At 42.5% G+C, this 27,602-nt stretch overlaps 1 protein-coding gene across 3 annotated transcripts in view; it reads right to left on the reverse strand.

The window, feature by feature from the left end:
* The window catches only part of MAST4 (microtubule associated serine/threonine kinase family member 4), a 742,993-nt gene that overhangs the window by 549,879 nt on the left and 165,512 nt on the right, over positions 1-27,602 (reverse strand). For all 3 annotated transcript variants that reach the window (XM_040339988.1, XM_040339978.1, XM_040339995.1), the window contains exon 2: positions 1,445-1,598. In XM_040339988.1, coding sequence (XP_040195922.1) covers positions 1,445-1,598 — 154 coding nt within the window. The remainder of the gene's footprint in view (positions 1-1,444; positions 1,599-27,602) is intronic.

Genomic DNA, 27,602 nt, shown 5'->3' on the forward strand with positions numbered 1-27,602 from the left:
GTTTCCTCCGCAATGTAACAGACAATAAGATTTCCCTTCACTTTCTGTTCGATAGCCAAAATAGGAAGTGAGGGGAAATCCCTACAATGTAGGGTTGTCCCGATACAGATACTAGTATCGGTATCGTTACTGATAACAAGCATTTCCCAGAGTACTTGTACTCGGGGAAAATGCTCTGATGCTTCACCCGATACCCGACTGTCCCTGTATCCTCCTCCATTTCCCCAATCCGTGCTGCTCTCCCCTTCCACGATCAGTGTCCCCCCTCCATGCCGCTGCTGTCCTCCTCCATTTTGCTCTCCCCCTCCATGCTCCCTGTCCCCCCTTCGTGACGCTGCTGTCCTCCACCGTTCTGCTTTCCCCCTCCATGCCGCTGCCATCCTCCTCTGTTCTGCTCTCCCCCTCCGTGCCGCTGCTGTCCTCCTCCGTTGTCCTCCTCCGTTCTGCTTTCCCCCTCCATGCTCCATGTCCCCCCTCCGTGCTGCTGCTTTGCCCCTCCGTGCTTGGTGCTACCCTCCATGTCCCCCTCTGTGCTCCGTGTCACCCTCCATATCCTCCTCCGCCCCCTCTGTCAGGATGGAGAGCGGCTCCTACTTTTTCCGAATGAACAGAGTCAGTGATCACTGACTGTTCATTCAAACAACTGAAACATTGTAACCTGTGTTTACGATGCTTCAGTTTATGAATGGATAGGAGCCTCTGTCTCCTGTCCATTCATTTTCAGTGCAGCTGAGAAAGGGACTGGGGAATCTGTGTCCTTAGTCCCTTTCTCTGTCTCAAATGGGAGATGTCAGAGGTCTGTTAAGACCCCCGATATCTCACCAAATGCCCCCAACAGAGCTAAGAAAAAAAAAAATATTGCAATAAATAATAATAATGAATTGTAAAAAGATCCCAGAGAAAGCATTGTAAATAAACAAAAAAAATAGAAAAAATTTAAATTGTAAAATACTGACACGACATAAAAAAAAAAAAAAGTATCCATAATCGGTATCAGCGAGTACTTGAAAAGAAAAAAAAAGTATCGGTACTTGTACTCGGTCTTAAAAAAGTGGTATCGAGACAACCCTACTACAAAATGAGGGAATTCCAGGGCGTCACCAGCATCACTGGAACTAGTGTCCCCATTGGGAGACTTCCAAACTATTACCTCTGTGTCAATCCAAAATGTTGGAACTTTTTTACATTCACTTTTGATGAGAATAGTAAACAGGACAATTAGAGAGGGTAAATCTCCCTAACAGGGGCACAGACAGCAATGGAAACTGACAGGTATTCTAATCCCTCTCCACTATATCCAAAACTAAAAAGTTTTGCCTTTAGTTACAACTTTAAGGTTGTTAAGATCAAACACGACATGGTAGTATTTCAAACAGGTCAAAAACAAACCAGTGACCATATCACGCAACTTATTCTCCAGAATGTCCTATATTTGGCCTCTTACCAGTTAAAGCTCCTCCAAGACTCCCTCTTCTCATAAGCTTGCCATCTTCATTGAGCGTGGTTTTGTATTTAACGGTCTTGCCTGACTTAAAAGAGACCTCGGGGGTGCTACATTTACGCAGCTGCATAGGCGGTGGAGATAAAATGTGGTCAAGCTGTGGAAACAAAAAGTTGTATATTTATTAATGTTTTATTTTTAACGATCAGCAGAAAGTATTAAGAAAGTGCACTTACTGACTATGAAACAAAAAAAAATATATACGTTTTTCAGCGTTTTTACAACAGCGTTTGCATTTATTTTTTTCCGATGGGATCAAAAATGTTAAAAACCGCTGGTGAGCAGTTTTTGTGAGCTCTTATCAGTGTTTATTGACATTAGAGCATTTTTACATTTTTTTTATGTTTTTTTTTCGGCCAAAAAATGCCCCAGCAAAAAACAGTTGATAAAAGCCTATGTGTGAATGGACACATAGGCAAACATGCTGGAGAGATTATTGATGGTAGAAAAAAAAACGTCTAAATGTAATTCTCAGCCTGTGTTACCAAAGCCCATCCAAAAATCTGTCTATAATTGTCTGAATTCACTCATGCTTTGCCACTCATGCTTTGCCAAGTGCTCTCATTTTCAGACTCTAAAATTCAAGACACTGGGAACGCTTCTGAGATCTGGTGTTTACAAGTCAAGTCATTTTCTAGCAAATATATATATATATATATATATATATATATATATATATATATATATATATATATATATATATATATATATATATATATATATATATATATATATATATATATATATATTTTTTTTTTTTTTTTTTTATTCAGAAAAGTGTATTTTTTCCCCAAAAAAAAAGTGTGCTTGTGAGACCGCTGCCAAATACGGTGTGACAAAGTATTGCAACGACTGCCATTTTATTCTCTAGGGTGTTAGAGCTATATATATATATATATATATATATATGGCTCTAAAACCCTAGAGAATAAAATGGCAGTCGTTGCAATACTTTGTCACACCGTATTTGGCAGCGGTCTCACAAGCACACTTTTTTTTGGAAAAAATACACTTTTCTGAATAAAAAAAATAAGACAACAGTAAAGTTTTATTTATATTGTGAAAAATGATGTTATGCCGCGTAAATTGATACCCAACATGTCACGCTTCAAAATTGTGCCTGCTTGTGGAATGGCGACAAATTTTTACCCTTAAAAATCTCCATAGGCAACGGTTAAAAAATTCTACAGGTTGCATGTTTTGAGATACAGAGAAGGTCCAGGGCTGGAATTATTGCTCTCGCTCTACCGATCCGGCGATACCCCACGCGTGGTTTGAACACCGTATGCTGCTCACGTATGCCTTTGCACACAAGCTCAGAGATACGGGGCGCATTTAAAAAAAATGTTCTTATTTATTTTATCTTTTTTTACACTGTTCTTTAACCACTTAAGGACCGGACCAATATGCTGCTAAATGACCCAAGGGGTTTTTACAATTCGGCACTGCGTCGCTTTAACAGACAATTGCGCGGTCGTGCGACGTGGCTCCCAAACAAAATTGGCGTCCTTTTTTTCCCACAAATAGAGCTTTCTTTTGGTGGTATTTGATCACCTCTGCGGTTTTTATTTTTTGCGCTATAAACAAAAATAGAGCGACAATTTTGAAAAAATGCAATATTTTTTACTTTTTGCTATAATAAATATCCTCCAAAAACATATATTAAAAAAATGTTTTCCTCAGTTTAGGCCGATACGTATTCTTCTACCTATTTTTGGTAAAAAAAAAAAAACGCAATAAGCGTTTATCGATTGGTTTGCGCAAAATTTATAGCGTTTACAAAATAGGGGATAGTTTTTTATTTTTTTTATTTTTTTACTACTAATGGCAGCGATCAGTGATTTTTTTCGTGACTGCGACATTATGGCGGACACTTCGGACAATTTTGACACATTTTTGGGACCATTGTCATTTTCACAGCAAAAAATGCATTTAAATTGCATTGTTTACTGTGAAAATTACAGTTGCAGTTTGGGAGTTAACCACAGGGGGCGCTGTAGGAGTTGGGGTTCACCTAGTGTGTGTTTACAACTGTAGGGGGGTGTGGCTGTAGGACTGACATCATCGATCGAGTCTCCCCTATAAAAGGGATCACTCGATCGATGCAGCCGCCACAGTGAAGCACGGGGAAGCCGTGTTTACATACAGCTCTCCCAGTTCTTCAGCTCCGGGGAGCGATCGCGACGGAGCGGCTATAAACGAATAGCTGCGCCATCGTCCCGGATCGCTCCCCGCGGGAATCCGACCGCCGCATGCAGCAGGGGGGGGTCCCGATCGGACCCCCGACCAACGTCTAGGCAGGGACGTACAGGTACGCCAATGTGCCTGTACGTGCCATTCTGCCGACGTATATGTACATTCGGCGGTCTGGAAGTGGTTAAAAAAAATTCACTTTTATTCCTATTATAAGGAATGTAAACATCCCGCTACCGACAGCTCCGGTAAGCGGCGGAGGGGGGCCCTCTCACGCTGTCGATTAAAGTGATCTTATAGCGAATCTGCCGATGAGACCACTTTTCTCAGAAACCGGACTGCTCGGTGAAGAAGAGTATACCGGGGTTATGGTAGCTAGCTGCTACCAGGACGATATCCCTCTTCAAAATGCCGATGTATATATCGAGCCAGTCTGAAAGTGGCTAGTATAACTAAAGTAAAAACTAGTAGAGTGGAGAGGGATTAGGACACCTGACAGTTTTTATTGCTGTGTACCTTTTAAGAAGATTCACCCTCTCTATTTGTCCCGTTTACCGTTCTCATTGAAAGTAAAAAAAAAAAAAAAAACCTAATTTTAGCTTTTCCCCAAAAAAAGTAAAGTAAAGGCTCATACCCACAGTCAGACATCCAACAAAATTTCCCTTGGATTTTTTTCCTAATTGATTTGTCCGGCCACACCCATAGCATACACACAGTCAGACTTTTCTGCAAACTTTTCTAAAACTTTCCTAACATCACATGGTTTTTTTGCTATTTTCTGCTCTTTACCACCACCCGTTGGTTAACTTCTGCTATTGTTTGTTGCTTTTAACATTGGTTCTGAGCATGCGTATTTGCACTTTGTCCAAAAGTTGGTTGGATTGCTGTACACACGGTCAGACAAGGCAGCATCGGACTTTTGTTGCCAAAAAGTTGGTCCGTTTGCAGACCCAACTTTTTTTTGGATGAAACCCGAAAAAGTTGGTCCGATGGAGCGTACACACGGTTAGACAAATTAGAAAACTTGCAGATTTTGAAGTTGGTTGGCAAAAAGTGTGACCGTGTGTATGGGGCTTAACAGTGAGAAAATCTTCCAATGGGGACACTAGTTCTGGTGACCTGGGAGTCCCCAGGGAATTCCCTTAATTTGCAGGGATTTCCTCTCACTTCCTGATTGGATATGGGACAGGAAGTGAAGGGAAATCTCCACAATGAGACACAGATGTTGTAAAAAAATAAATAAATAAAAATCTGACAGGAGTTATAACCCTGCCTTACTCTATCCAAAGTGAAACACAAATTTTTGCCCATAGTTCTACTTCAACAATAATAAGTTCACACTAATGAATGTCTACTGCCTAATGCACCAGTAAAAACAAAAAGTAACACAAGGTCTATTTCAAAAAATAGTTTTGAGAACTTTTACAACTTAAAAAACATAAAAAAAAAAAAGACATTCTAACAAAACAGAAATTTTCCTATTCCAAGCATTCCAAACACATTTATCATTAGGCTTTCTGAGAACTTCTCCAGCTGGGCTCACAGCACCCAGGGACACACTGTGATAAAAGCTTAATACAGCAGCCGCAGCATGCAAGGAACATACACTATACTCCAGAGATGAGGAGGCTCTGCAGCAAGGGGACTTCCATTAAAGTGTACAATATTTCACGTTAACAAGCAGACGTTGACTAATGAGAACCAACCACCTAAAATAACCAATTTACTACTAAAATAATATTAATGTACAGGTTATGTTCTAATCCTCTAACCCTGAAACAGCTGACGCAACGGTCATTTAATGGTATACGTGGGGGAAAAAATCAGGACTATTTAAGGGTAACAGCAATTCTCTAAACAGGTCTGAACTTTAAAATTGGTATTACATATGGTTTATGGAATCTAAAGATGATCTCTAACACACTAACACACTAACACATCTCTAACACACTAACACACGCTAAAAACCTCTACCTTTCCTTTATTCTGCTTAAAAGGACAAAAAAGTTCATGGAATGCACCAACCAGTGGCCCTGCATTAGCAATTAGCAACTCAATAAGCAATTAGATTTGCAACTCCCAGTCTTGCAGAAACAGAATTAGGGGATCATTCTGTGCAACGATAAAGAGATGTCCAAGGAAGTGTCTTAGGCTCCTTTCACATGGGCTGTCCGATCAGGTCCGCCTGTCAGCTTTTATCAGACTGACCTTATCAGACCCTCCAGTCTCCCCTATGGACCAGCAGATGTGCCAACATCTGCTGCTATCCGATCCTGTCCGCAAAATCAAGATGAATGGTGGTCCTATTTTCCATCAGTCTGGCGGACCGGATGAAAACAGATAGGCGGTCTGTTTTCACTCGATTTTCCTATAGAGGAGAGTGTGACGGGGCCCGTTTCCACTCTGCACAGTGAGCAGAGATGGACCAGTCAGTCAACCGCCTGCTCAGGCAGGATCAGCGGAGTGATCCCCTGCTAAGCAAGTGGAGTCAGTCAGAAAGACTGAAAGAAAAAAAGAAAAAAAAAGAAAGAAATTCCACTTTAGAGCAGAGCTCCGTCCAAAAGGGGAATCTCTGCTTGTTTGCTTCCTCCCCCTCACCGCTGCCACATTTATCACCTTTCGGGGGAGCGGGTACCTATTTGACAGGTGCCCATCCCCACTTCCAGGAGACCTTGTTTAAACCCCCTCCTCTCTCCACGGGCCATTCAGAAAGCACAGCACGCTTCACGCATGCACAGTAGGGGACAGGCTGTAAAGCTGCAAGGCATCACTGCTAGTTTCCCTTACAAGGAATTGCAGTGGCTGCACCAGAGCGCCGATTAAAAAATCAACTGTGGTGCCGACATCGCGGGATCCCTGTACAGGGCAAGTGTCCTAATATTAAAAGTCAGCAGCTACATCAATTGTAGTTGCTGACTTTTATCGTTTTTGGTGGGGGGACTGGAGCTGCGCTTTTAAGTACAAGTTTCCACTGTAAGATTCCTCCTCTATTTCTGCTTTGGTGACGATAAAAAATATTGCGTTTGCCCCTTGGGGTACACTTATAGTGAGAACAGTCCTTAAAACTTGCCTAGTTTATAAGGTCCCTTGCCTTCACCAGACCCTCTGTAATAGACAGCCGATTGCCATTGAGACTTTATGCTTAGAATCTGCCCTGTACACCACGTTATCTTGTTTGGGTACTCAGACTTGTCCAGCCTGTAGCATCCATTTCAGCCTACATTCAAAAATAGCAATGAGATCGTAGGCTCCTTTTCATGAATGAGCAGAAAAACTGTTTAAGTTGTCTACAAATCCTTCTCTCTAACCACTACCAAGAGGCTGCCTAAACCTGTTTTTATTAGATGGTGTTAGGGTCATTTAAACCCCTTTTCCTAAAGGTTTTCTCTTGCATATGTTAAATATAGAAATGCAGATATTCTAAATGCATTCAGTCCTAAATGCTAGTACTGATGGGTGCAGTATCCAGCTGCTGTGCATTTTAGCCTGTCACAGATCTTGACAGGCTGATAGAAACAGGTGCACAAAAATGTCAGGGTTCGACAACATGGGCTAAATATTCAATGAATGCCTAGTCTAAATGCAGGCACATCCTGCATTGCATCATGTTGGAGTCGGACGTTACCTCCCAAAAAGCATCAGTGTCAAGAACAATGAACAATATGAGGTTGAGAGATCCAGCTTATTATAAAGCAGATATTTTTTCTTACTTTGTAAAGAAAGTGTTACCATTTAATAGAAATTCTCTAAATTCGGGGCGAATTCAATTTCATTGTGAGCTGCATCAGCGGTATGGTTACCCTCAACGGGCGGGTTGCATCTGCAAGACCATGCAGAGCTCAGGAGTGCGTTACAGAGTGCAGGGTTTAGGGGTGCGTCATGTACAGAGTGCACTCGTTGCACCTCTAGTCACTCCTACCTCTCCCTACGTAGGTGGCTCCAGTACCAATTGTGACAAAAGAGGGTGTCAAACCCCTGCCCTTCTCACCAACTCATGACAAAGGACTGGCCAATCTCACACCACTTGCACAACAATGCCACCCTCAGCTGTGTCCTGCACAAAGATGTTCCAGCCCACAGGCCCACAATATGGGTGCCAGCAGCCTGGGTTAAGATAATTAAGCAATTACCCTTTAACTGCCACCACCAACTTGTACCGAAGAGTCGTAACTTCTACAACATTAGCGGCAACACAAATTATTTTAAAATCATTTAAATAAATGTCTGTAAAGCGCACTGCCACCACAGACAGATATGCTCAGAGATTTTTCATATACCAGTAGTGCTCTTCAAAAAACAGGGATTCTTTAGTTTGCATTAATAGCTTTAGAGATAATTTCCACACTTTTCAAAATAGGGTTTGATAATAAAAAGGTCAAAGTGGTGTAAATAAAATATTTACAGAAAAAAGGGTGTTACAAAGTAATAAAGAGACAATAATGCAACAGAGAAATAGAGGAGATGAAAAGGAAGAACACTTGCAAAATCCTGGTTTTAGCCCAGCGAATAAGCAAAAACTATACACCTCTCTCCATTGGGTATGGGTTGTAGGAGGTCCACTGGAAGGTGTCATGGTGTTTTACTCCAAGCATACACGGAATAAGCAGCTACGAAGGCGGCTACATCAGAGCGTAGACCAGGCCACCTGAATTGTTGGGAAATAGCCCAAACTTGGCTAGATTCTTGCGTTTGACACATGAGTTCCAAGTATAACATTTTCTCCCCCCCCCCCCCCCCCCCCCACATCCCATTCTCTTTTCTATTATGTTTTCACCCTCTATCAAAATTATTATTTTTTTTGAAAAAAAAAATTGAAAAAAGTTTCACTGTGGAGGTACAAAAAACAGGGCCATTGGGGCATACAAAGAAAACGCATACGGAAGTCACGCCTGCATATGAAAACGGTGTTCAAATCACACATGTGAGGTATCACCGCGATCGTCAGAGCGAGAGCAATCATTCTAGCACTAGACCTCCTCTGTAACTCTAATCTGATTACAGTAAAAAAAAAGTTTAAAGCGTCGCTTATGGAGATTTTTAGATAACGTAGTTTGTCGCCATTCCACGAGTGCGTGCAATTATAAAGCGTGACATGCTGGGTATCTATTTACTCGGCGTAACATCATCTTTCACATTATGTAAAAAAATTGGGCTAACTTTACTTTTTCATTTTTTTTAAATTCATGAAAGTAAATTTTTCCCAAAAAGTTGCGTTTGAAACACTGCCGCACAAAACAGGAGTTACAAAGTCAGATAGAACTTCAGAAGCAAGACTCTAGTGACATTAATTTTGATCTACTGATGGCTGCACAAAATGGATTTACATAAGCACATGGAGGAAATAACAAGGTTGGAATTGCATAAAAATAGACAGAGTATTTTTGAGCAAGGAGATAAAAGTGGGAGATTTCTGGCGAGGTTAGCACAACAAGAATATCAAACCACAATTATACCAGAAATTGAGACTTTAAATGGACAGAAAGTAAAATAATCTGAGGAGATATTGGAGGCCTTCAGAGAATATTATAGTTCATTGTATACCTCCTCTCTCCCCTCCGACTTCTGCCCAGAGGCTATGACAGGTCTTTTAGACCAGGTAGCTCTTGGGTGGTTGTCGGACAGGGAGAGGAGGGTATTGGTATGCCCCATTACGATCAAGGAGATTATGGAGGTTATACGTACACTTTCATGGGAAAAAGCACCAGGCCCCGACAGAATGCCAGTGGAAGTTTATAAAAAATCTGGAGCCTTAATAGCTCCCTTTACCACTTATGCCCCGGAGCAATATGCTGCTAAATGCCCAAAGGCGTTTTTACAATTCGGCACTGCGTCGCTTTAACAGACAATTGCGCGCTCGTGCGACGTGGCTCCCAAACAAAATTGACGTCCTTTTTTCCCCACAAATAGAACTTTCTTTTGGTGGTATTTGATCACCTCTGCGGTTATTTTTTGCGCTATAAACAAAAATAGAGCGTCAATTTTGAAAAAAATGCAATATTTTTTACTTTTTGCTGTAATAAATATCCCCCAAAAACATACATAAAAAAAAAAAAAAAATTCCTCAGTTTAGGCCGATACGTATTCTTCTACCTATTTTTGGTAAAAAAAAAAAAATCGCAATAAGCGTTTATCGATTGGTTTGCGCAAAATTTATAGCATTTACAAAATAGGGGATATTTTTATAAAAAAATAATTTTTTACTACTAATGGCGGCGATCAGCAATTTTTTTCGTGACTGCGACATTATGGCAGACACTTCGGACAATTTTGACACATTTTTGGGACCATTGTCATTTTCACAGCAAAAAATGCATTTAAATTGCATTCTTTATTGTGAAAATGACAGTTGCAGTTTGGGAGTTAACCACAGGGGGCGCTGAACGTGTTAGGCTTCACCTAGTGTGTGTTTACAACAGTAGGGGGGTGTGGCTGTAGGTCTGACGGCATCGATTGTGTCTCCCCTATAAAGGGGATGACACAATCGATGCGCCGCCACAGTGAAGCACGGGGAAGCCGTGTTTACATACGGCTCTCCCCGTTCTTCAGCTCCGGGGAGCGATCGCGACCGAGCGGCTATAAACGAATAGCCACGCAGTCGTCCCGGATCGCTCCCCGAGGGAATCCGCCCGCCGCACGCAGCGGGGGGGGGTCCCGATCGGACCCCCGACCCGCGGAAAGGCAAAGACGTATATATACGTCCACTTCTGCTTGTCCGTGCCATTGTGCGGACGTAAATAGTCGTGCGGCGGGCGTTAAGGGGTTAATAGCTCCCAAATTAGCAGAAGTATTTACAAATGGATTATCAAAAGGGGCTCTCCCAGATTCAATGAGAGAGGCACATATAACAATATATAAAGAAACGAAAGATCCAAAATTATGTTCCTCATACAGGCCAATTGCGTTATTAAATATAGATCTTAAAATATTAACAAAGATATTAACATTACGAATACAACCCTTGCTCAGAAATATTATAGATTCAGATCAGACAGGATTTATGTCTCAGAGAACAGATATTAACCTACGTAGGTTATACACAAATATACATACTCACTATACACAGGAAGGGTCAAGGACGGTGGCCTCTCTTGATATAGAGAAGGCCTTCGATACAATGGAATGGCCTTTTCTATGGGAAATACTTAGAAGAATCAAATAATATATGGGAGACCCATGTCAGCCGTGAAATTGGGAGGAAAGTTGTCATCGTTTTTTCAGTTATACAGAGGTACGAGGCAGGGCTGCCCCCTCTCTCCAGCACTCTTCGCGATAGCGATAGGGCCAGTGGCAGAGGCTATTAGGACCTTGTTAAATATTCAGGGACTTAGAGTGGGGGGGGGGGGTTGGAGGAGAGGGTAGCTCTGTATGCTGATATGCTATTGTTTTTGAGAGATGCGGGTCCATCTTTGGAGGGAGCTTTATAATTACTGAATACCTTCTCATCCTTCAAAGGGCTTAAAGTAAATTGGGGGAAGTCCCTATTATTCAGGGAGCACAGGACACCGCTGCCCCAAATATACCATTGAAATGGGTGAAGGAATTTAAATACCTTGGCATAACAATTATCCAGACAAGTTGAGGATTTCCGGGCACTGAATTTAGACCTGGTGATACAGGAACTTGGGAGGAAACTAAAGATATGGATAACGTTACCACTGTCCTTGTTAGGACGCATAAATCTGGTAAAGATGAAGATTCTTCCTAAATTCCTGTATATATTTAGGAACTCCCCACAATGGTTACCTAAAAGCTTTTTTGTACAACTACATGGAATACTCTACATTCATATGGGCAAATAAATCAGAATTAAATTGAGTACACTTATGAGACCGGCAGAACAGGGGGGGTTGGATTTTCCAGATTTTCACAAGTATTATTTAGCTACACAGCTGGTGACGGTGGGGAGATGGTTGAACCCCGACAGGTTTGATTCCGCCACTATGTTAGAAGCATTGGTGGTCCAATCGGTAGAGGCACTGCAGGGATTGTTATATAGGGGGCTAAAATCGAGGCGGGAATTAACCCCTTCAATGAGAACAGTCAAAATATAGAAAATGCTCGAAAACGAATTTATCCCCAAATACCCCATTATGGAGAAATCCTGAACTGCCGCACCTGGACTCTATTCAGGACCCATGTGCTTGGACTAAATATGGGGTTAAAAAGTTACTGCAAATACAGGGGGAAAGATTTTCCTCATTTATAGAAATGAGGGAGCTCTGGAACATCCCAGAGTTATTTTTTTAGATACAGGCAACTTATCCATGAGTTATTTGCCCAGTTTCCTGGGGGAACTCCGTAAATAATGGCAGTAGGTTTGGAACAAATGGTAAAAAAGTGGAAAAGGGTCAACTTCAACTTTGTATAAGTATCTACTAGGGGATACATTGGTAGATACAAGTAAATTAAGTGAACATTGTAGAAGGGACGTTTCAAATTTGGTGGAGGAGAACTGGGAGAAAGTATGGAGGTCTCCATTTCAGATACTGGTATCACTTCGAGACAAATTAATACAATTTAAAATATATAGGAGCCATTATACACCATATAAGCTATACAAGATCTCTCCATCAAACCCTCAGAACTGCTGGAGATGTGCAGATATTCCATGACATTTTATGCACATATTTTGGTTATGCCCAAAGTTAGTGGTATTCTGGAGGGAAGTCCTGAGAATAATCGCTACAGTAACATCAATAACCTTGGAACAGAAGGCAGAGATCTGCCTATTGGAATTGGTAGGAAAGAAGATTGTTCCAACAGGGAGGAGAATACAGGTGGGCCTATTGTTTTACGCTAAGAAAATGATAGTCTTAAATTGGAAAAAGGTAGAAGCTCTTTCAGTAGCACAAAATCTTGTACAGTTGTATTCAAAATTATTCCACCCCCACTGAAATTGATTGTTTTGGCCAGTGTGACATTGATTTTCATCATCCTGTCATCCTGCTTACAATTAAATCAAAGAGGCACGTGTAGGTCAGACAAATATAACATAACATTTATAATGAAATAACCACAAATGTCTTTTCTGTGCTCACATCATTATCGGTTTTATTCAACCCCCAGTTGACATTCAATCTTGGTACTTAGTACAACATCCTTTTACAGTTAGAACAGCTTTTAAACTTGAAGCATAGCTTGACACAAGTGTCTTGCAGTGATCTACGGTTATCTTCGCCCATTCGTCATGGGCAAAAGCCTCCAGTTCAGTCACATTCTTTGGCTTGCGCACTGCAACTTCTTTCTTTAAGTCCCACCAGAGGTTCTCAATCGGATTTAAGTCTGGTGACTGCGATGGCCACTCCAAAATGTTCCAGCCTTTAATCTGCAACCATGCTCTAGTGGACTTGGAGGTATGCTTGGGATCATTGTCCTGTTGAAAGGTCCAACGTCTCCCAAGCCTCAGGTTTGTGACGGACTGCATCACATTGTCATCCAATATCTCCTGTTACTGAAGAGAATTCATGGTACCTTGCACACGCTGAAGCTTCCCTGTACCTGCAGAAGCAAAACAGCCCCAAAGCATGATTGACCCCCCGCCATGCTTCACAGTAGGCAAGGTGTTCTTTTCATCATAGGCCTTGTTCTTTCTCCTCCAAACATAGCATTGGTCCATGGGCCCAAACACTTCTAATTTTGTTTCATCAGTCCACAGAACACAATCCCAAAACTTCTGTGGTTTGTCCACATGATTTTTGCATACTGCAGTCGACTCTTATTCTTTGGAGACAGCAAGGGGGTGTGCCTGGGAGTTTTGGCATGGAGGCCTTCATTACGCAGTGTGCGCCGTATTGTCTGAGCAGAAACTTCAGTACCCACATCTGACAAATCTTTTCTCAGTTCCTCAGCAGTCACACGGGGACTTTTCTCCACTCTATGCTTCAGGTAGCGCACAGCAGTCAAAGTCAGCATCTTCTTTCTGCCACGACCAGGTAGCGTTTCAACAGTGCGCTTTGCCTTGAATTTGCGAATGATGCTTCCTATGGTGTCTCTTGGTATGTTTAACATCTTTGCAATCTTCTTATAGCCATTGCCTTTCCTGTGAAGAGTAATCACCTCTTCTCTTGTCTTCCTGGACCATTCTCTTGACTTCACCATGTTTGTAACCACACCACTAAATGTCTAGAAGGAGCCGAGTATCACAGTCATTTTAAAGCTGCCTGATTGGTGCTTATTAGGCTTTATTGCTGCTCCCTGACATCCACAGGTGTTTTCAATACCTGATTGAAAACACTTCAATGAACCTCTGTTCTTCAGAGTGGTAGTCTTTAAGGGGTTGAATAATTGTGTAAATGAAGAATTCACAAAATAAACATTTACTACTGTATTACAAAACCAATTGATGTCATTTTAGTTGCATATGGTTCTTTAAGAAGTCCTTGTAGGATTTCATTCTGAATACAATTACAAATGTACACTAAATTCCCTAAAACCCTTTACAGCATTGGGGGGTTGAATAATTTTGAACACAACAGTAAATGATAATTTGCCACTATACAGGGAGACGTACTGCAATAGAGGACATGGAGAGAAATACGAGAGAATATGGGCAAGTTGGATAGAAAACCCTATGACAGCTTCAGGATAAATAGGGTATAAGGGGAGGTTAAACACACCAGTAAAGAAAGGAAAGTTGAAAAGAAGGTAGTTGTGTTAGATTAAATGAATGTTAGTGGAATTGTTTGGAGGCTCAAGAAAGAGCAGATAAATGTTATTGTAAAAGGTGAAATGTATATTTTTCCTTTTTTTTTTTAAGAGAAAATGGAAAATTTATAAAGAAATTTATAAAAAAAAAAAAAAACATTGCCAACTATAGTTGAAACTAAAACAACCACATATCTAGTACTTAGTTTTCACATGGTAGGAGATACCCATTCCTGTAGGACCTCTCATCCCTAATCTGTCTGAGCCAGACATTACTAGAACAGCTAGGGTCTAGTGTGATCCCTCGACCTCTGGACTAACACCACCCCTCACCCATCCGGGCCAGGACCCCAACACTCAACGGGCCAGGCATTCATCAAGGGTGTTTAACCAGGGTAACCAAAATTATTTTTAAAAATGATCAGCAAGTTTGTCATCCATATGCATACAAGAACTATGTTCCAGCTGATACCATTTTATGCTTAAGACATTCTTCAATAGTTGGAAGATCTAATGTCATCAATACTTGCAATAGTAAAAATACTTCAACATTTTTAGTCAGTTATGCCTGTTAATAGTTAACACAATTAGGAAATCCCAGAAAATACCCAGCATTTACTTTCTCTAATGTCACTGTAGTGGGTGTTGATTAAAGAAGTGTAAAGCTATTGTTGGGTTATTTGGCAAGTATGAGAAGTTGTTGTGTGTGCGATTGATGCCTGCTGTATTTTAGATGCAAGGTTGATTGCTAAAAAAACCTGGATAAAATATTTGTGTCAGCTTTATTTTACTTTGTAATTAAATGTACAGTCTATTTCAGCATTGATTATTAAAATATAAAACATTTAAAAAAATACAGCTTCCTAAACGTGTTACAACCAAAAACCAAGTCAGTGTACAAAGCTCAGTACTCTACAGATCCACAAATGTGCAATGGCATCACAGTAGCCCCAGAAATTATTTCTAAATACTGAAAATTTTGAACTACACAATAAAATGTTATACGACAAATGATTAATACAAAAGTTACTTGACAAAACAAAAAGCAAAAATGTTTTTTCTTTCAAGATGTGGTGACATATACAAAAGGGGTGGCAGTAATAAAAATCAATAAAAACGATAAAAAATACATTACTTGGTTAACTCAGGCAAAACCACTTGTACTACCAAGTTGTTACTGTACGAGAAGCTAAATCCACATGAAAACCAGGGCAAACATCAAGGCTAGAACATCTTATTTTTGAAATCTTCAGGGAATTGCCATCTTTTTTGGTTCAATGTTCTCCTAATATGTAAGCACATCAGGTATCTCTTCTCATTCTGTGATGTGACCTTAAAAAAACTAAGTCAAGAAAGAAGAGCAGCTCTATTGTACAAAAGGATGGATCAGTCAAGCTGTCAGGTTTTCATGTGAAATAAAAACAGAGGGAAGCCTTTTTTTCCATGCCATTAGGAGAAATATTTCATGTATTCTTCACATGCTCAATGTGGTGTCAGGTCTGAGCACAGATCACTGCATTCGTTAAATACTGTTCAGAGCCAAGTAATGGATAGAAAATATCTTTAAGTGTCTAGATTGTAGGCTTCCGATTATTTGTTTTATGAAATCTCCTGGTACTATAATTTAAATAGTACACTTTGAACTGATGAATGGTTAAAACCCCTAGATGAGTGCTCCAAGTAAATTTTCCATGCATTTGATCATGTATGATAAAACCATTACATCATGCCAAGTATGGCACAAACGATGGAAGCAGCTAAGCTACTGTAAATTTATTTGGGTCTCAATGCAAAGGGCCAACTCAGATCCCCATGAGACCTTTCTGTTTACATATGTTTATAGGGCACAGTGCTCTTTTTATTTCTACTATAACCCCCCATTTTCTATAAACCATTTAACCACTTAAGGACCGCCTCCTGCACATATACGTCGGCAGAATGGCACATTTGTGCACAAGCACGTACGTCCTCCAAGTGCCCAGCCGTGGGGCACGCGCCCGCGACCCGGTCCGAAGCTCCGTGACCACGGCCGCGGTACCCGCGGCCCCGATCGTCGCTGTCGGTCCCCGGAGCTGAAGAACGAGGAGAGCTCTGTGTAAACACAGCTTCCCCGTTCTTCACTGTGGCGCTGTCATTGATCGTGTTCCCCGATATAGGGAAACACGATCAATGATGTCACACGTCCAGCCCCGCCACCCTACAGTTAGAAACACATGAGGTCACACTTAGCCCCTTCAGCGCCCCCTAGTGGTTAACTCCCAAACTGCAATTGTCATTTCCACAGTAAACAATGCATTTTTATAGCATTTCTTTCTGTGAAAATGACAATTGTCCCAAAAATGTGTCAAAAGTGTCCGATGTGTCCGCCATAATGTTGCGGTCATGAATAAAAAAAAAAATCACTGATTGCCGCCATTAGTAGTAAAAAAAAATTATTAATAAAAATGCAATAAAACTATCCCCTATTTTGTAAACACTATAAATTTAGCGCAAACCAATCGATAAACGCTTATTGCGGGTTTTTTTAACCAAAAATAGGTAGAAGAATACATATCGGCCTAAACTGAGGGGGAAAATTTTTTTTTTTATATATTTTTGGGGGATATTTATTATAGCAAAAAGGAAAAAAATATTGTATTTTTTTCAAAATTGTCGCTCTATTTTTGTTTATAGCGTAAAAAAAAAAAAACGCAGAGGTGATCAAATACCACCAAAATAAATCTCTATTTGGGGGAAAAAAAGGACGCCAATTTTGTTTGGGAGCCATGTCGCACGACCGCGAAATTGTCAGTTAAAGCGACGCAATGCCAAATCGCAAAAACTGTCAGGGTCCTTTACCTGCATTTTGGTCCGGGTCTTAAGTGGTTAAAAGGGCTATAACAAGTTCACTTATTTCAGTGCAAGTGTTTACAATAAAATACAAATAACCAAGTTTCATTTAAAGTGCTCAAAGTCCTTGATTAACCACTTAACGGCCCCTTCACGCCGATATACGTCGGCAGAATAGCACGGCTGGGCACATCAACGTATAGGTATGTTGTCCTTTAAGCCCAGCCGTGGGGTCGCGGGCGCGCGTTCCCGCGACCCGGTCCTAAGCTCCGTGACCGCGGGACTCGGACACGATCGCCGCTGGAGTCCCGCGATCGGTCCCCGGAGCTGAAGAACTGGGAGAGCCGTGTGTAAACACGGCTTCCCCGTTCTTCACTGTGGCGGCAGCATCGATCGGGTCATCCCTTTTATAGGGGGACACAATCGATGACGTCACACCTACAGCCACACCCCCCTACCGTTGTAAACACACTTCAGGTCACACATAGCACCATCAGCGCCCCCTGTGGTTAACTCCCAAACTGCAATTGTCATTTTCACAGTAAACAATGCATTTTAAAGCGGGAGTTCACCCAAAAATCAAGTTTCTGCAGTTAGATCCAGCATACTGCTGACATCTGCAGTATGCTGGTCTTTTTTTTTATTTTGGTACTTATCGTTATAGCAGTATTTTTTCTATGGCTCCGAGCGGGGAATCCTTCGGGGAATGGGCGTTCCCGAAGGCAAGCAAGTTGATTGACAGCCTTCGATAGCGCGTCACGGCTTCCGAAAACAGCCGAGATGACACTTGGCTGTTTACGGCGCCTGCCGTGTAGAGCTGACTGCGCAGGCGCCATAAATTGCCGAGCGTCACTCGTGTATCTTCGGAAGCCGTGACGCGCTATCGAAGGCTGTCAATCAACTTGCTTGTCTTGAAGGGAACGCCAATACCAGGAAGTAATCCCCGCTCGGAGGCATAGAAGAATTACTGCTATAACGATAAGTACCAAAAAAAAAAGACCAGCATACTGCAGATGTCAGCAGTATGCTGGATCTAACTGCAGAAAGTTGATTTTTGGGTGAACTCCCGCTTTAAATGCATTTTTTTGCTGTGAAAATGACAATGGTCCCAAAAATGTGTCAAAATTGTCCGAAGTGTCCGCCATAATGTCGCGGTCACGAAAAAAATTGCTGATCGCCGCCATTAGTAGTAAAAAAAAAAAATGCAATAAAACTATGCCCTATTTTGTAAACGCTATAAACTGTGCGCAAACCAACCGATAAACGCTTATTGCGATTTTTTTTTACCAAAAATAGGTAGAAGAATACATATCGGCCTAAACTGAGAAAAAAAATGTTTTTATATATTTTTGGGGGATATTTATTTATTCCTTTAATTTCGTATCTGGGGGGGGGGGGGGAGGAGTCTATAGTATGCCTGTAAAGTGGCCGTGTTTATAACAGTCTCTGTACAAAATGACATTTATAAAAGAAAAAAAAGTCATTTAAAACTACTTGCGGCTATAATGAATTGTCGGGTCCCAGCAAAGCAGAAAAAAATCATTGAAAAAAACAATGTGTGGGGGGGCCCCCTAAATTCCATTACCAGGCCCTTCAGGTCTGGTATGGATATTAAGGGTAACCCTGTGCGAAATTTTAAAAAAATGGCGTGGGGTTCCCCCCAAATATCCATACAAGACCCTTATCCGAGCACGCAACCTGGCAGGCTGCAGAAAAAGAGGGGGGCGAGAGAGCACCCCCCTTCTGAACCGTACCAGTCCATATGCCCTTAACATGGGGAGGATGTCCACATGTTGATGGGGACAAGGGTCTCTTCCCCACAACCCTTGCCCGATAGTTGTGGGGGTCTGCAGGCAGGGGGCTTATCGGAATCTGGAAGCCCCCCTTTAACAAAGGGAACCTCCAGATCTCAGCCCCCCCTATGTGAATTGGTAACGGGGTACATTGTACCCCTACTTTTTCACACAAAAAAAAAAGTGTCAAAAATGTTAAGACTGGAGACGGCTTGGGACAAGTCCTTTATTAAAAGTAAAAAGATTTCAGCAACGTAATCCAGTCTCGATCTCCAGCGTTGTAATCCAAATAAAAAAAAAAAACACATGTACACAAGTATTTTAAACCTTTGCTCAATACTTTGTTGAAGCACCTATGGCACTAGGGTTGTCCCGATACCACTTTTTTGAGACCGAGTACAAGTACCTATTTCAAGTACTCGCCGATACCGAATACCGATACTTGTTTTTAATGTCATGTGACAGTGGCGGTATTTTTTTTTTTTTTTTTTTTTTAGGGGGGGGGGGGGGGGTTGTAGTGGATTGTCTTTTTTATTATTAACATTTTATTTTTTAAATTATTTATTGCAATTTTTTTTTTTATCAGCCCTGTTGGGGGGGCTTTGGTGAGATATCGTGGGTCTTAACAGACCTCTGACATCTCCCCTTTAAGACAGAGAAAGGGACCAAGGACACAGATTCCCCAGTCCCTTTCTCTGCAGCCTCAGCTGAAAGAAGCTCCTCTCCATTCATAAACTGAAGCATCGTAATCACAGGTTACAATGCTCAGTTATGTGAATGGACAGAGTCGGTGATCACCGATTCTGTCCATTCGGAAAAGGTAGGAGCCGGATTGAGTGGCTCCTACCTCCGCTCTCCTTCCTGACAAATTGAGGGGGACAGAAAACGACACGGGGGGAGAGAAGAGGGCACGGGGGCAGCATAGCACGGAGTTGGACAGAAGACAGCAGGGGGGAGAGAAGATGGCACAGGGGGAGCACAGCATGAATTTGGACAGAAGACAGCAGGGGGGAGAGAAGATGGCACGGGGGACGGCACAGGGGGAGAGAAGATGGCACGGGGGGAGAGAAGATGGCACGGGGGGAGCACAGCACGGATTTGGACAGAAGACGGCAGGGGGAGAGAAGATGGCACGGGGAGAACAGCACGGAGGGGGACAGAAGATGGCAGGGGAAAGAGAAGATGGCACGGGGGAGCACAGCATGGAGGGGGACAGAAGATGGCACGGGGGGTGAGAAGATGGCACGGGGGGAGCACAGCATGGAGGGGGAGAAGATGGCTCGGGGGGAGAGAAGATGGCACGGCGGGGGACAGAAGACAGCAGGGGGGGAGCACAGCACTGAGGAGGACAGAAGACGGCAGGGGGGGAGAGAAGATGGCACGGGGGAGAGCACAGCACAGAGTTTTACAGAAGACGGCACGGGGGAGAGAAGATGGCACGGGGGAGAGCACAGCACGGAGGGAGAGAAGATGGTTTGAGGGAGAGAAGATGGCTCGGGGGAGAGAAGATGGCACGGCAGGGGACAGAAGACAGCAGGGGGGGAGCACAGCACTGAGGACAGAAGACGGCAGGGGGGGAGAGAAGATGGCACGGGGGAGAGCACAGCACAGAGTTTTACAGAAGACGGCACGGGGAGAGAAGATGGCACGGGGGAGAGCACAGCACGGAGGGAGAGAAGATGGTTTGAGGGAGAGAAGATGGCTCGGGGGAGAGAAGATGGCACGGAGGGGGACAGAAGACAGCAGGGGGGTGCACAGCACGGAGGGGGACGAGAAGACGGCGCGGGGGACGAGAAGGCGGCGCGGGGGACGAGAAGGCGGCGCGGGGGACGAGAAGGCGGCGCGGGGGACGAGAAGGCGGCGCGGGGGACGAGAAGGCGGCGCGGGGGGAGGGGGAGAAGACAGCATGGGGGGAGGAAGACAGCACGGGGGGAGAAGACAACAATGAGAAGACTTGTAACTCCCCCCACCACCCGATACCTGGGCAGTCAGGTATCGGGTGAAGCATCGGAGCATTTCCCCCCGAGTACAAGTACTCTAGTATCGGTATCAGGACATCCCTATTTGGCACCAATAACAACCTAAAGTCTTTTTGAATCTGATGCTACAAGCTTGGCATGCCCATTTTTGTTCAGTTTCTCCCATTCTTCTTTGCAGGACCTCTCAAGCTCCATCAGGTTGGAATGGGAGCGTCGGTGCACAACCATTTCAGATCTCTCCAGAGATGTTCAATCGGGTTCAAGTCTGGGCCACTCAAGGACATTCACAGAGTTGTCCCATAGCTACGCCTTTATTATGTTGGCTGTGTTCTTCGGGCCGTTTTCCTGTTGGAAGATGAACCTTCACCCCAGTGCGACATCCAGAGCGATCTGGAGCAGGTTTGCATGTCCGTTTTCATCAGATCTCACCCGATCCCATATGGACGAATGGCGATGTATCGCTATCCGTCTGATTTTAGCGGATCGGATGTCAGCGGACATGTCTCCGCTGACATCCAACTCTCCATAGAGATGTATGGAGCGGCCGTTCAGGTCCGCTGACAAAACTGACAGGCGGACCTGAACGGTCCGACCGCGTGAAAGGGGCCTTACTTATACTATGTCCAATGTGTATGACACTTCCACACGGTTTGTATTATTCTCTGAAAATGTTAATAAAAATTAGTTTAATCATAAAACCTCAACTATGACCTGAAGCCCTGTTTTAGCAGGAATGTCAGTATAGATATGTTTATACAACTGGGTTTCTCGTCTCTCTCTCTCAGCGATAGTGTCTTCTTGTCTAGGCAAGATCCTTGCACACAGTTCCACTGTATGCCAGATTTTTATTTTATAGCACTTGATACAGAAGTTGTAATTATCTATGTAGTTTTAAGAAGCAAGCATATCTTTCTGCTCTAAGAATAATTGCAGTTCCTTAGAAAGCTTTGACAATTCACAAACCTGACAATATAGACAAAAACTCCTTTATATTTCTGAACCACTTGTTTCCAATCACTACATAAGTGCATAATTTGCAAAAGCCATGAAGTTGCCAGCTTTCCTAATTTCAAAAATTAAAGGCAGACTATCGGAAATCACAGTGTACAAACAACTCCCCCCCCATCTCACCCCACCACTTCACTTGATGCCTCTTACTGCTTTCAACTGGCTTGAGTGACCATCTGGGTTGACCATATGGCCTACTTCTCCCAATCCAGCCAAGGTACTTTAGCCTAAATCTCTGAAACACACACACACACAAACTCAAACGCTTTCCTTAATGCCTTTCTATACCTTCAGTTATAGCACAGACCTCTTCCATAACTACATAATTCTTATACATTGTCCTTTATTGTCATCAAGAGCACAGTAATGCCAATCATCTTGTCCATTTACAAAGAAGGATAATAACTGCACATGGTCAACATGAATTCCAAAGACTGACATCGGCACCAAACACAAAAAGCAAATGATATAAACAGATAACAATACATGGCATAGTACCTGAAAAGGTGCTAAAAAAAAAAAATCAAGATAAGAATGATGAAAGCAGGTATAGGGAAACAAAGGGGTAGGGGAGGAGAAGTGGTCAGAAAGTGGGAGAAAGGCCTACAGGTGGGAGGTATAGGGTGGAATTAGGAGAGGGAGGGGAGAAGTAGGGTGGTAGATGAGGTGAGGGGGATACCAGAGTAACCCTCCATGGCTTACCCAAACTAAATGTAAGCAATTAAACAGATAGTAAGGTTGTAGCCTAAAATGGAGTCTAAGTATGTGAGGGTATATGGGCAATTTTGTGGTAAAAGTGAACTATACCCCTTTAAGGTGACAGCAACTGCCCCATTTTTTTTACCTTTGAAGATCCAGTGGTCTGGACAACATTTGGGATCAAAAAGATTGGCAATGTCAACACAAATGGGCAGTTGAAATCTTTAGATGAACTGAACTCTATCAGTTGCCAAATACCAATTTTTGTTGACTATATATAGTTAAGATACGCATACCAAACACAGTTTAAACATGCAAGGCCTTAGGTCTCAGGGTCTGCCCTTGAATCCATTCTAAGAGGATGATCTTCAAAAGCCCCCATCTAATATCTAGTTATTTACACATTGTCTCCTCTTTTATTCTGCTGCATTTCCTATTGATCTGCCTGTGTATATTTATAGGTTTGTATTGCTACAATAAACTTATTTTTGATTTAAAAAATATCTAGTTCTTTTTCCCAGAGACTGTTCGGCTCCTGAGTGTGTGTAGAGCTAAGTGGGAGTCGGTGGTTCCTGATTTGCACACTGGAGATTGGGGGGGGGGGGGTCTGGGATGCACCCTTTACCAGACTAATCTCGGCCCATGACCAACTGATCCACTACAAATTTCTGTATCAAATATACACGACCCCAGCAAAGATAGCTAGATAGCTCTTGCTGGTGTTGCTTTGCGGGGTGGGGGGCTGACTGTATGCATATCTTCTGGGATTATCCTGGTATATAGAAATATTTTGCTGTGTACACAGACAGTGACAACTATCTCTCCAAGTCCTTCTATAAGACACTGCCTGCTCTGGCTGGTGGATGATTTGGCCCCTACTACAGCTATATGGACCCTACTTACTGTTATTTTCCATGCTAGGAAACGCATTGTTCTGTCTTGGAAAAGTTCTACTCCTCCATCAGAAGAGTTCTACTCATCCCATCGGTAGAGTCCAGGAAGGCTTCAGTGAATAAGGCCCTACCCTTCTATAAAACCACATATTTAAAAAGGGGGCGCTTCTTAAATTTGATAAGGTCTGAGGAGGATGGATGGCCTCATCCTTAACATTAACAAAATATTGAAATTGGTCTGTTGCAGTGATCAGTTCTGTGCCATAAGACTTAACATGTACCTCATTACCTCCGACAGGGCGAGTAGGTGGTCTCTGTAATAATGAATGTTGGGACACACAAATTGTATCTTCTGGAGAGTGTGGGTAATTCTTCACATGGATTCTCATATTTCGGTTGGTTATGGTTAGGGGGGTTTGTGTCTCTTCTGGGAAAGCGGTGGGAGTCAGGTTTACATGCTTCGCAGGCAATGTTCATGTACATGTAAAATGCAATGCACTGCACTTCTTGAGTACCGTTTTGTTTTTTGGGATGGCCCATTGTATTGTGATGGGCGGTCATTCCTTGAATGTTTTATTGTACACTATATGGGTTATTGAAAACAAAAATAACCCCCCCCCCAAAAAAAAAGAAGGTGACACCAAAGCACAGTACTTTGGTGTCACTTTTTTGGAAAAATGTTATTGTTTTCAACAATGTACAATAAAACATTCAAAGGACCGACCCACCCATATTCAAGGATATGATTGAGTAAAATTGCTATGCAACATTGGCATTTTTTTTTTCCCAATGAAACTCATTTACCTCCTTTGTGCAAATGCAAATCGGTAACATAGTGTATGTGTGGACACCTCCGTGTGATTGCTCTTTCCACAGGCATCAATCTTTCCACTTGCTCCAATTAAGAGTCCATTATGCTGCACGTACATAATAAGCACTATAAAGGTGCCAAATGTTACCTGTAAGTACACCATTACCTCCGCTTGCATGTCATCACATCCTCTAGAATTTCCAATGCAAATACTGAGCTTAGAACAATTGTGCACCCTCCACTCCTTCTGCAGCTCTGGCAATAGGAGAGTCAGACACCATGAGTTTTCACATATTGGTGCGTGAGGACAGCCCTACTCATTGAACTTCAGGATTTTCTAGGAGGGTTCAGGCACAGCCACACAATAGACAATTTACATGCAGTCAACGTGTGCCACCTTATCGTGCTGTCAACGCAGAAAGAGGGGTAACTTAGTTTAAAAAAAAACAGGATCTCCTTAAAAAATTAGATACTCAAATAAGCAGAGTTCATCAAACAAAATGTACTAGTACTGCAGACTACACACCTTTTATACCTGGCTCCCGGTACATTACCGAGTCATCAACTACAGGTATACCAATATGTGAACAGTATTTCACCCTCAGGCAGGGCAAACTGAAGCTTAATGCAGCCTGCATGTCATGGCTCCTCATTAGTTTCAGATTTGCTCTGGCAAGTCAGAACAGTGAGAGAACGCAGTGACAGAAATAACATTGCCATATTTCACAAAATGTTCACACCTTGTTGTTGGCACTTTCATATTTCTGATACAACTGGTAATCCAAGTGTATACATCCATAGAATAATGGAAACTACTCTCCTTCAGGCCTGAAAACAAAAAGATTAACCACTTACCCCCCGGACCATATTGCTGCCCAAAGACCAGAGTACTTTTTGCGATTCGGGACTGCGTCGCTTTAACAGACAATTGCGCGGTCGTGCGACGTGGCTCCCAAACAAAATTGGCGTCCTTTTTTTCCCACAAATAGAGCTTTCTTTTGGTGGTATTTGATCACCTCTGCGTTTTTTATTTTTTGCGCTATAAACAAAAATAGAACGACAATTTTGAAAAAAATGAATATTTTTTACTTTTTGCTGTAATAAATATCCCCCAAAAATATATAAAAAAACATTTTTTTTCCTCAGTTTAGGCCGATACGTATTCTTCTACATATTTTTCGTAAAAAAAAAATCGCAATAAGCGTTTATTGATTGGTTTGCGCAAAAGTTATAGCGTTTACAAAATAGGGGGTATTTTTATGGCATTTTTATTAATATTTTTTTTTCGGTATTGCGACATTATGGCGGACACTTCGGACATTTTTGACACATTTTTGGGACCATTGGCATTTTTATAGCGATCAGTGCTATAAAAATGCATTAGATTACTATAAAAATGCCACTGGCAGTGAAGGGGTTAACACTAGGGGGCGGGGAAGGGGTTAAGTATGCCTGGGTGTGTTCTTACTGTGTGGGGGGGGGGTGGCCTCACTAGGGGAAACACTGATCTTCTGTTCATACATTGTATGAACAGAAAATCAGCATTTCCCCTGCTGACAGGAACGAGAGCTGTGTGTTTACACACACAGCTCCCGTTCCCCGCTCTGTACCGAGCGATCGCGTGTGCCCGGCGGCGATCGCGCCCACCGGGCACACGCACGGGAGTCGGGGGCGAGCGGGGGGCGCGCGCCTCCGGCGGCGCGCGTGCGCCCCTAGTGGCGGCTAAAAGGCAGGACGTCCATTTACGTGGTCTCGCCTAGGAGAGCCACCTTGTGGACGTAATATGACGGTGCGGCGACGGCAAGTGGTTAAGTAGTAAATAAAAGATAATCATTATTGCCAAGTAATTGGAAGGCCAGGATACACAGTATATGTATCAATCACATTAATTTAGACAACAAAAGCTTTATTTATTGCAGGTATTTTTAGAGCACCAACAAGTTACACAGTGCTTTACATATTGTAAGATTGGGGTTATTAGACTCCAGCGATAGATGCGTTTTCCAGTGAGTACGCCAGTCCAGAACTGAGTTTTTAAGGGCCTGGTAGCCCACTTTTATTTAAAAGCACAAAAGTTCATAAATACAACAGTATTTCTGCATCTTGCATATTCAACAGTTTAGCCTCCTGGCTTTCATACTTGCCGTCCGGCTGTTTCAGGCCTTTAGCCTAGGCCTAAATTCTGTTCCTCAGAACAAACAGTTTCCTAGAGATAAGCTCAAACCTAGCTTACTCCTGTCAGCGTCTTGCTGCTCAATCATTAATGACATCTGCCTTCTGCAGACATGCATACAGCCTCTGACTTCTCTCAGAGAGATTGGGAGTCCACCTGACCCAGGAACAGACTTCCTGTCTGTTGGGTGGGGCCCTGAGCGATGTCAGGTCAGACTTAAAAAGCCCAAGACACAGCTGTGCAATTAATGTGTCTTTCTCTCCAAAATTTGGCGTAAACTAGCAATCTTTCCCATAGCACAATATATACTGTATATTGTACAATAACATCAGTCCCTGCCCCCAAGGAGCTTACAATTTAAGGTCCCTATTGCACATTCAGCCTATATAGTTTATATAGTTTATTTGGTTACTGTCTTGAACCTTATCTTATGGCCTTCTAGGCCTGAGGCTACGTTACTGCAAGCTCTGCAAGTAGGTCCAGAAGCCTGTCTGGGGCCTACTAATCCTGAGGTAATCCTAGGCTGTCTTTCCTGCGTGGAAGATGCCAAGCTGAGGAGATCCAGGGGAGGACCCTTTGCTGAAGAGCGCCAGAATTAAGGCTGGTCCCTCAGGAGAGCCTGGTGACTCGTTTGGAGGATGGACCAAAGCTAAAACTACCCTCACAGTACTGCAAAGCTGTTCTACAAATATACATCAAGGTATCTAGCTCCTGGCTGATAAGTCTGTGAGAAAGACTCATCTGTGTTCTACTGGCTGCCAAGACCTGTGAGAGGCTTATACAGAAATCATTCAGGTGGCTAGGTCTGTGTGAGAGACCTATCCAGGTATTCAAGATCTTCTAAAAGAAGATCGCTGATCGCCGCCATTACTAGTAAATAAAAAAAATGTATAAAAATGCCATAAAAACTATCCCCTATTTTGTAGACGCTATAACTTTTGCGCAAATCAAACGCTTATAGCGATTTTATTTTACCAAAAATATGTAGAATACGTATCGGTCTAAACTGAGGAAAAAAATAATTTTTATATATATTTTTCTGGGATATTTATTTTGGCAAAAGGTTACAAATATATTAT

Source organism: Rana temporaria, chromosome 1 (genome assembly GCF_905171775.1).
Source record: "Rana temporaria chromosome 1, aRanTem1.1, whole genome shotgun sequence".
In the NCBI taxonomy this organism is placed as follows: Eukaryota; Metazoa; Chordata; class Amphibia; order Anura; family Ranidae; genus Rana; species Rana temporaria.